This window comes from Mus pahari, chromosome 6, assembly GCF_900095145.1.
Source record: "Mus pahari chromosome 6, PAHARI_EIJ_v1.1, whole genome shotgun sequence".
Lineage (NCBI taxonomy): Eukaryota > Metazoa > Chordata > Mammalia > Rodentia > Muridae > Mus > Mus pahari.
Genome location: NC_034595.1, coordinates 106,228,741 through 106,239,465, shown reverse-complemented (window position 1 = coordinate 106,239,465; position 10,725 = coordinate 106,228,741). Strand labels below are relative to the sequence as shown.

At 47.4% G+C, this 10,725-nt stretch overlaps 1 protein-coding gene across 4 annotated transcripts in view; it reads left to right on the top strand.

The window, feature by feature from the left end:
• Window positions 1-10,725, top strand: part of Prkcz (protein kinase C zeta) — a 110,059-nt gene that overhangs the window by 15,693 nt on the left and 83,641 nt on the right. The window contains exon 1 of one of the 4 annotated variants that reach the window (XM_029539601.1): window positions 2,645-2,977. The exons of 2 other annotated variants lie outside the window; for them this stretch is intronic. Coding sequence is in view for 1 of the 2 variants with exons in the window: in XM_029539600.1 (XP_029395460.1) it covers window positions 3,748-3,757 (10 nt within the window). In the remaining variant the exon portion in view is untranslated. Of the gene's footprint in view, window positions 1-2,644; window positions 2,978-3,706; window positions 3,758-10,725 lie in introns of those variants that run through there. One more of the 4 variants, XM_029539600.1, reaches the window with a different exon arrangement.

Below are 10,725 nucleotides of genomic sequence, written 5' to 3'. Positions count from 1 at the left end.
CCAGGCTGGACTCAAACTCAGAAATCCACCTGCCTTTACCTCCCAAGTGCTGGGATTAAAGGCGTGCCCCACCACGCCCGGCCTATAGCTGCCGTCTTATTGGCCAGCACTTCTGCAGCATGACTTTGGGCAGGTAGGTGTAGTGCTGGGTTTCTCCCTCTGTAAGTGGGGTCTATGAAGCAGATGACTTTTAGAAGGTTACATGCCTCTAATCCCAGCACTTGGGAGGTAGAGAACAGGAGGATCAGAAGTTCAATATTATCTTTGACTACATAATGAGTTAGGCCTGCTGTGACTAGTCACCTTGAGATGCTGTCTCAGAAAAACAAAGCAAACAGCCATAAAGACAAAGAAGGGGGGGTTCACTGGAACATGGGCAGGAAAACCAACTCTCTGGTAGTCACTGTGCCTACCAGCTGGTGATCAGGTACAAATGGGAGTTCCCTACCAAGTGCCTCTAAAGTTTTGGGTCTTCCTCTCCTGTCATGAGAATTCTGGAATTCTAGTTTCTTAACAAAACAAAACAAAACAAAACAAAACACAGAAATATTGTAAGAACATGTCTTCATTTTAATCCTAGGTGTGGGGATATATATAGGGCTGCCAGCTGCAGATAGTTTCTGCAATTGTGTGACATTTGGAATTCTGGGGACTTTTCAGAGGGTATGTAAATGCTAGGGCCCCAAGAGGCAGAGTTGTTTGGTTTGTTAGAAGATGAACTCAAAGAAGAAACAAGAAGAAAGAAATTAGGTTCAAGGATCTCTCTCCCCTCACTCCTCTTTTCTCTCCTATCCAGTGATAGGTGAAACAGGGCAGGGGTGGGTGGTTAAAGGGTAGGGGGAAAAGAAGAATCCACAAAGTAGCTAAGCCTGCCACAAAGTAGCTAAGCCTGCCACAAAGTAGCTAAACCCAGGTACACTCTCCTTGTCATGGCGATTGGGAGGGAGGAAGTGAGCCAGGTTCAGGGTGGGTGGGCTTCGTGGATCGCCAGGTGGTTGTCAGGGAGATCGAGTAGAGTGGTGGATTATCTCTAAGCAAACTGCCCAATCTTTTCCAACTTCCTGAGACTCTAGTATTTATAGGTAGGCCTATTGTTTTGTTAAAAATTTACTTTCATTCAGACTTGTCTCAGATTATTGCAACAAATTGGGAAAGCTACTTTTGCACCTAAAATAGGCTTCTAACAAAATTAGCAATCAGCCAGTTCAGTCCGCATTTTCTAGCGTTTTTGCAAAAATGGATATTTTGGGCTGGACTGGAAGAGAGAAATTGGCCAGACAGTGTTTGTGGTGTGATACTAATTTTTACACTGGGCACATTTTTCTTGTTGAAGTCTGTCATGGAGGTCATGGTTCAGTTATTATATGATTCTGTCAAGGGCTCGCAAACTTCCTAGTATAGGACCAGGAACTAAATACTTTTGGGCTTTGTGGGCGGCTGTATAGTATGTCTCTATCTTAAACAAAAGTTTCTATCACTGCACTGTTCCTCAGTGAAGATCCCAATAAAACTTTTGCATATACTGAAACTTGTGTTTCAGATATGTTTATGCTTTTCAAAATACTATTTTATCTTACTTCAGCAATTAAAAGTGCTAAGATTTTTTTTTTTTTTTGAATGCTGGAAATTTCGTCCACCGCTTTGTACACTTTGGCAAGGGTTATGCTGTACCCATGAACTGTACCCATGGCACTTGGTTTTTAGAGACAAGGTCTTCTTTGTACCTCAGGCTGGCAGTCTTCTCTGCCCTATGAGAGCTGGGATTGAAGGTGTACACCACCACCGCCTTTTCAAGAGCCACTCTTGAGTCTTGCTTGGCAGAAGAGGGGCCTTCCAATCGCGGTGTCTCTAAGGTCCACATTTCCTGAAGTGCCTTTCGCAGAGCTTACCAGCTACCAAAAGAGGGAAGCTTTGTCCTGGGAGAAATGGCTTCCCTCTGTTCAGCGCTGGACTGAAGGGGCCGTGAATTGAACCTAGAGCTTAGATGAACAAACAAACACAGCTCTGAATCGATGTCACTGTAGTTGTCAGTGTGGCTTGACCAGCAGATCCTCAATGGGTACTATGCCATGTACTGGCCTGGGGAAGCATGAGGATCAAGCAGTCAGACCATCACTGGCTCCCAGGCTGTCTAACACCAGGTGCGCTGCAGCCTGGCAATAGTATGTTAGATCCACTTCCTACTGTGGCTTGCCTTTGTGTGGTACCAGGCCAGTTGCTCAGTTCTCTGGGGACTTAAATCCTCCTGTTATTACTTTGGCTGTTACCCACTGTCACCCTCCACGAGGCGAGGTCTGTGTAGTGGATGCACTTAAAATTTGCAAAGGCCATTTGACTCAGGGATTGGATTGCATCAAGCAGGCCATAGTCCTCTCCTTCTGGGCACAGGCTAGCCCCTGAGTGTTCACAGTCTCTTGGTGCTTTTGTGTGGAGCTTGTATCCTAGACCCTTGCCATGACTGGAGTTGCTGCACCCAGAATCCCAGCCTGGGGCTGATGGGAGGGACCCTAGCCACCTGGGGTGTTTCCCAGATGAGGTATTTTAAAGACTGTTGAGTCTGAGCCCTCCCTGGCTGGGCCCTGGCCAGCCCTCATCCTGTCCGGCAGGCTCAGCACAGAGACGCTTGTTTTCGTGTGACGTCAGCTCCTCCGTATCCATGCCGTGTTTTAGTGTGTGCCTCAGCTGCCGGCTGTAGCTTCCCAGGGGAGCCGGGTACCACCCGGGCCTGGAGACATGAGGAGGCAGAGATGTGAGAGGCGGGGAGCAGGACAGCCAACCTTCTATTAGATGTCTGCTCCTCCAGCAGTAGCCCACCCTGCCCATTGTCGATCTGGAGACCCACCCTGCCCATTGTCGGTCCGGAGGCCAAGGGACATAGCAGCATCGGCTCCTTAAAGGGACGGAAGATGCCTCCTTGCACGCCCACCTTCGGTAGAGCATAAAGAATCCTGTGCTGAGGAGGAAGCCGAGAAAGCCGGTGAGTAAGGCAGGACTCTCCTGTGGATTTCCTACCAGGCCTGAGGTGGTGGCGTTGCAGGCCTCTCGAATGCAGCGGCCGGGGCTGAGGAGCAAAGTCGGTGCTTTGGGTCTCATCTTGGCTCTGTCACAGCCTGCGCGTTGCACAGATGTTCCAGCACGGACCCGACTAGGGCAGGGATGCTGCCGCAGCATCTCGCAGTGATGTCGGAGGAGAGCACACCGGGAGGCTGTTGTTTTCCCCTGGTGACAGATTTCCAGAAAAATAAGCCACAGCGCAGCATGCTGAGCTGCCTGTGCAGCTGACTTGAATGTGAGAGAAGGAGATGTGCTGGAGGCCTGGGGTGGGGAGCTGCTGCAGAGGCCGGTGAGGCTCTCTCCTCACTTAGCTGGGCCCTGGGGAGCCTCTGCAACCGGGAGTGTTGCCGTGACTGGGCTTTTACAGTCGTGAGTCTCTGTCGTGGTCAGAGCAAACATGCATGTCTTTTTTTACTCTGGATGGATCAATGGGACCACAATGATGAGGTCCGGGCTCCCGCCTGCCCGGCACTCAAACAGCCAGCACCTGTTTCCATAAACAAGTGCATCTCTGGCTTGTAGTCCGACAGGGGCGAGCCTACCCTGCCTTTCTGAGCCGTGTCTTTGCACTGGCAACAGCCTCGTGTTGGAGTCTGGGTGGCACGAAAGGCTCTGACGTGCACAGCGTGCTCCGCCAGGGTCCTCGGATGTCGGCAGTCAGTGCGGCCTTGGCGCCCAGTTCTCTGTCCTGACATGGTTGGAGGTAGATTTAGATGGGTCTGAGGGCTGTACAGGATTGAGGGAGAGGGGCATGCATGGGGATGGGAGATGCTTTTCTGACGACCATTTTGCGAGGCTTTTTTTTTTTTCCTTTTTAACAACAAAAACAACTACCAGCTTCCTCTACCAAGCTGGGAGGGCCTTGGAGCCTGGAGAACCAGGTTGCCCAAAGGTAGCTCTTCCTTATTTGGAAGGTGCAGGTTCTGCCAAAGACACCCCCTCCCAGGAGGGGGGGTGCGATATAGAGTGCCCTTCCCTCAGGAATGGGGTGCTGCTTGCAGCCAGAATGGGTCTCAGGGGTGGCTTGTTTGTTTTGGGTCTTTGAATTATGACAAGTGGCTTGTGGATGGGTGCGAGATCAGCCAGCAGGGGTGTTTGCTTGCATGAGTGCCTGCTAGGGAGGAGAAATGAGCTGTGTCATAGTTTCTCTGGGATGTATAGTTGTCGTGGCCTCTTTCCATTTGTGAGAGACTGCTTGCTTGCAGTGCACAGCTAACTTGAACCCTTAGAAATTGGATGTGCAGCCAGGGTCTCCAGAACTGGTATTGGGTCTTGAGATCTTCCTGGTGGGACAGAACCAGGGTCAGTGGACAGCTTCCAGGAGCCAACAGGCCCTCCCCACGAAGCAGCCATCCCTTGTAGCCGCTGGCAGAACACAGAATGGGTCATGGCAGCTGCATGTTACCTGTTTTTGTGTGTTGGCCAAGTCTGCATAGAGACCTCCTCCTGTCTAAGCTGAATCAGCTTCCAGTGGGCTCCTTCTCCCGCGTCTTTGTAAAGTTCAGAGGCACCAGTAATTATGTAAGGAGTTAGCTATGAGCTCTGTTCTTGCCTCCCAGACTTTGCTCCTGAGCCTCAGGCTGCTGCCTTGCAGTACCTCGCTGGGCTTGCCTGCCTGTCATTCCTCGCTCTGTCAGATCACGCAGGTCCAAGCATCCAGGTTCCCTAGAGCCCCCTAACAGTTCATGCCAGTCTCTTCAGGTAGGTTCCCCAGAGGTCCACACCTCTAGCTAGGATGCAGGAATCGTTGAAGTTGGCTGTGAGGCCAATGGATGTTCTTGGGAGTTTTCACACATGCCTTGTCTGATCTCTGATATGTCTGTAGGGTTTTTTTTTGTTTGTTTGTTTTCTGGTCACAATAAATGATCCCAGGGCTGACCATCATCAGGAGAACTGTCCAGGGGTCATGTTCCAAACTGCTAAGAGTCTTAACACAGAGTGGTTGTTTCCTTTGCTAACCTGGATCGGTTGTGAGGTTGTACTGAGCAAGGACCATCTTGGTGAGGGGCACACCCTCTGGACTGTTTTGTGAAGAGACACCTGAAGACCCCAGAATATTTTGTTTGTGAACTTGACCCTTGTACTCCTAGGCCCTGACGGTTCTACATCATCCTGCCTCCTGCTATCCATGGCCACAGGGCCTTTGCTTATACTGTGCCCTCTTCATTGGTAGGGTAAATAGTGCTGTGGCCATAGTTCCCACAGATGTACTTCCTAGGAAGGTCAGGGTCCCCAGAAGCCCAGCTCTCAGATAATGGTTCAAGCTGGGAGCAGGCTTAATGTGTGTTGCTTTAAGAAGGTTCGGAAAAGCCTTGTCCAAAGTGGGCTGTCTTAGTCTGCCACTTACTCAATTCAGATCCAGAGACAGCCTGGCATCCCCCTGCCCCAGTGTGTTTGGACACCGCGGTTTATTTTTAGGACTATCCTAAATATGTGGAGTAGGGCACCTCATTATGACAAGCTACCTCCCTGTTTCTATCTCTGAGACCTCTGTGCAGAGTCTTCCAGATTCCATCCCTCACAGAGAGAGAGAGACAGGTGTGTAGCAGTGTGAGACGGTCTCCAGTGTGACAGGGGACCATGTCTGTTGCCACACTGGGACTGGAGGCTGTCTCAGTTTCCATTTGGTTGTTGGGGTTTTTGTTTGTTTTGTTTTGTTTTTTACAGTGTGGGTGTTTGACTGCAGCTGATCCTGTGTGTGTGTGTCTGTGGTGTGTGTGTCTGTGGAGACCAGAGACAACATCAGGTGTCTTCACTTTTCACCTCATCTTTTGAATGGCCAGAACGACCTGGGGGCCTGCCTGCCTTCTGCTTCCTGAGCACTGGGCTCATCTCAGACCTGGCTTTTTATGTGGGTACTGGGAATCCAAGCTCGTGCTTCCATGGCAAGTCTTTTACTGAGTCATCTCCTTTTTAAATGTCTTTTGTTGGAGGTTCTAAAAAGTCTGGTTTCCAATAAGACAGAGCCACCGAATGTTGGCAAGCAAGGAAGGATCTGTACAAGCTGCCGGCACCTACCTCTAGCTGTCCTGGTCACTGGCCCTGGACTGCTGCCTTGGTTTGCTCTGCAGTGAAATGGGAGCATTAAAAGCATGAATTGAAGTCGCGAATAGCAGAGCCTATGTCCTGACCTGGTCAGGAAGCTGCTCCACCAAATGCTCATTTACGAATTCAACAGTGTTAGCATTAGTTTTGTTTTGTTTAGTTTTTTTTGTTTGTTTGTTTGTTTTTTAAAGAAAGAATCTCACTGTGTAGTTCTGGACTGTCTACTCTACATGTAGACCAGGCCTCAAAGGTCTGTATTACCGTGCCTGGCTATAACTAAATGTTTATATTGAGCTTTGCATATTTCTATTTTACTGTGCAGCTAGAAAGGGACTGGACCACATTCTCTCAGCGCAGCCTCAACTTCAACCCTTATTTCTTCTTGGGGTCATTTCTACCATGGCAGTTTCTTTTTGACGTTTATCTCCAAGTGTCTGTGTAACACATTTGTGCAGTTATTTATATAGACTTAGATCTAAGTTGGTTCTCATTTGCTGCCCTTCTCTGGACCTGTCAGTTCAGCTCCCCGTCCCTGCTGTCCAGCATAGTTGGGTGTTTTTGTTTGTTTTTAAAGATTCATGTGTGTGTGTGTTTGCCTGCAGACATATATGTGCCCTGTGTAGATTCAGTGCTAAGTAGGTCAAAAGAGGGTATCGGATCCCCTGAGATTACACTTAAAGACAGTCATGGGCAATCACATATGTGCTGGGAGCAAGCCCAGAACCCCAAGAGCAGCAAATGCTCTCAACCATCGCTCCAGCCTCTACATTTATGGTTAAATCACTGTACCATTAGCCACAGTCACTTTCCCAGTTTCATGAAACTTTCAGTTTTCCTTGGAGTGATTCTTAATTTTGTCTTTCGGTTTTGTCTTGTTTTTGTTGGTTTCATTTGGACAGGGTCTTGTGCATTTAAGGTTGGGTTTGAACTGGATATGTGATCAAGGATGACCTTGAACTTTGGATCCTTCTGCCTCAGTCTCTACCAGCTGAGCTGTATCCCTCATATGGAGATAGCCTTTATTATTATTATTGTGTGTGAGAGAGAGGATGTATATGATGTACATACTTGAACACATGTATACAGATGTCTGCCATACATGTCCCTGTGGCTTCTCTCAGTTTAAAACATTTTTCTTTATTTTTATTGTGTTTGTGAGTGAGAGGATATATATATGATGTACACACTTGTACACATACACATGTGTGGCATGCATATGTGCAGGATATTATGTGTATGAGAGAGGATATAAATGGTGTATATATATATATGTACACATTATGCCATGCATATGTACAGAACATCCTTTATTAATTATTGTCTGTGTGAGAGATGATGTATATGATGTATACACATGAACACATGTACATGTACACATGTGTACTGTGCATACATGCAGGACATCCTTTCAGAATCCATGCTTTCCTTCTACTGTTTATATCTGATATGGGAATCAAACTCAGGTGTCCAGCCTTCTGCAGCAACCCACTGACCACCTCACCAGAAGTCTGTCAACGTTTTTTGAGAAGTCCTGCCTCCACCTCTTGGGCTCTTGTCATTCGCCTCATGCATGTGTCAGGACCTCTGAACCCAACCTAGAAATGGTGCAACCTCCTCTGCTGGCTCTCTTGGTCCAACTCATCTGCTTTCCTTTCTTATGGCTGAGATATATTTCAGAGACCCAAGAAGGAGGACGTGGGTGGCCAAGTTTTAACTTCTTAAAAAGTTCTCTTGCTGTAACAGCACCTGTGGTGTCAGTTCATGTAGGTATAAAGTATGTTTATGGTGACCTCACATTAGCATCTGGCTTCTAGTGTGATTCAGAAGCCAAATATTTAGACGTGTGCATGCATGTGCATTTGTGTGTGTGCATGCGTGTGTGTGCATGTGTGTGTGTATACATGTGTGCGCATGTGTGTGTGTGTTTCTCCTCAAGGATTTTAGTATCTTTTTTTTTTTGTTTTTTGTTTTTTGTTTTTTGTTTTTTGTTTTTCGAGACAGGTTTTCTCTGTGCAGCCCTGGCTGTCCTGGAACTCACTTTGTAGACCAGGCTGGCTTCGAACTCAGAAATCCACCTGCCTCAGCCTCCCAAGTGCTGGGATTAAAGGCGTGCACCACCACCGCCCAGCTGATTTTAGTATCTTTTACTTGTCTGTGTGTTGTGCGTTCTCAAGTTTTCTGGTAATGTCCCTTGATGCAGGGGTTTTAGGTCTATCTTACTAGGAGCTTTGATGGTGGTCACATGTGTTTTTTGGATGTGGGGAGCTTCATAGTTAGGTTTTCTTGCATGACTGACTTCTAATCCACTCTCTTTTGGGGGTTCCCTCTGGTCCAGGACAGTCCTCCAGTCTTCCCTATCTCTGTACCCAAATGGTACTCGAGTCTTCTGTGAAAATTTTGTTTTTTCTTCCATTTATTAATTTGCTGGATCTCCCTTCTGTCAGAGTGTCTTAGAGTCTTGTTGTTCTCTTGCCTGGGTGACTTGGCCTTAGGCCTTGGAACTCTTCGGGTCTGCTCTGGTGGATGGTGACAGAGAGCCAGGGGAACATGGATCCCTGGCTGGAGGTGACGATTTTAATGAAAATGGCCCCATAGCTCATACCTTTGAATGCTTGGTCCCCATTTGGTGGAACCGTTTGGGAAGAATTAGGATGTATGTCACTGGGGACAGGCTTTAAGGATTCAAAAGACTCAGTCCATTCCCAATGCATATGTGCTCGTGCACCCCCTCCCCCTCCCCCTCTGTGTGTGTGTGTGTGTGTGTGTGTGTGTGTGTGTGTGTGAGCGAGCTCTCAGCTGTTCCACAATGATGTCCCATCTGACCTGGGTGCCTTTTTTCTTCCTGAAGGTTTTGTGTCTGGGGGAGGCCCCATCTGGCCTTCATGTGTGTCAAGGTGTTCATAGAGGGGCTCTGGTCCTTCTGAGTCCTTCAAAACAGGCTTGATAAAACTCAACCTTGAAGCTGCTATTTGACTCTCTGTCTTAAGCCAGAAGGCAACAGGAAAAAAGTGACTTTGAGCTGGGACCATAATTAATCATTTTGTAAATATGAGATACTTGATTAAGGTCACACCTGGTACCTGTTCAGCATAGACTCTCTGGGAAGGACAGGGGGAGTCAGGAGCTGTGCTTGTGGCCTGAATCCCTGATTTAAATACTTCTGCCAGGCAGACTTCAGGCTGTGCACACAGAGGGACTTACAAGGGTAAGTAGCCCACCTCAGGGGCTCTGTTGGAGGAGGAGACTCTAGGGATGCAGCTGGGTGATAGGTGTGAGCCTCAGGTAGCTCCTTTGGTTTTTCCTCTTTTGTCTTAGTTTGTTTAAAGGGGAAGCTGCTTTCTGGCTGCCATGGTATTGAAGTCAGTTCTAAATTCCTCGGGACCAGCTTTCCATGGTGTGCTCTCTCTTGTGTCACTTGCCAAAAAGAAAAAGAAAAAACTTTGTAGATTTTAGATCCCCTTTGAAATTCCAACAAACACTCAATTCTAATAGGCTTGTAGATGTACAGCCTGTTGTGAGTCGCCTGTACTGTCCCTTCAGGGTTTCTGGAAGAAGGTGTTGGTAGTGGGAGGAGAGGCTTCTGTATTGCCACATACCAGGAGCCCTGGATTTGTGTCTTTGTCCCCTCTCAGTGATCAGCTTCAGCTGTTGAGCTCACTGTTGGTACTGTGCTGATAGCATGACCACCAGGTACACTCATGGCATCTCTAGAAATTTAAAGTGAGCCAGGCATCGGCGGCACACCCCTAGGATCCCAGCAATTAGGAGGATCAAAAGTTCAAGACTTGCAGGGAGTTGGGGGTAGCGGGGATGGTGGTGGTGGTGGCTCACACCTTTAATCCTAGCACTCAAGAGGCAGAGGCAGGTGGACCTCAGTGAGTTCAAGGACAGCCTGGTCTACAGAGCAAATTCCAGGACAGCCAGGGCTGCACAGGAAATCCTGTTTTGAAAAACAACAAAACAAAACAAAGCAAAAGTTCAAGGCTACCCTGCGTTACATAGGAAGAAAGAAGAGAAGGAAACCAGATAAAAAGTGTTTTTACTTATTTATCCATCTTTAAAATGTAATTTAGGATTGGAGAGATGGCTGAATGGCTAAAAGTACATATTGTTCTTGCAGAGGACTCAGATACAGTGGCCAGTACCATGTGGTATCTCACATCATCCATTAACTTCGCTCTCTGGGAATAGGATGTCATCTTTCTTCTTTGGGCACCATGCAGATACATGCAGATGTAATACATAAAATAAGTATTTTTTAAAAAAAATCCATTACATATTTATACAAATAACATTATTGAATGGAATCTTTTTCCTTTTTATTTATTAATTTTTCTAGTGCAAGGACACAGACCTGGAGTTTTGGCATGCACCCTACCACTGAATTATACCCCAGCTCTTTTTGCATTTATTTAATTTGAGACAGTATTTTGCTAAGTTTCCTAGGCTGACATTGAATTCTGGGTCTTCGTACTTCAACCTTCCCTGTAGCTGGGATTACAACCCTTTACCACCAGGCATGGCTGTACAATTGTTTTCAAGCACGTGCACACACACACACACACACACACACACACACAATTAATGTCAGTGTGGTCATTGTTTTATAGCTGCCTCAGTAGGAGA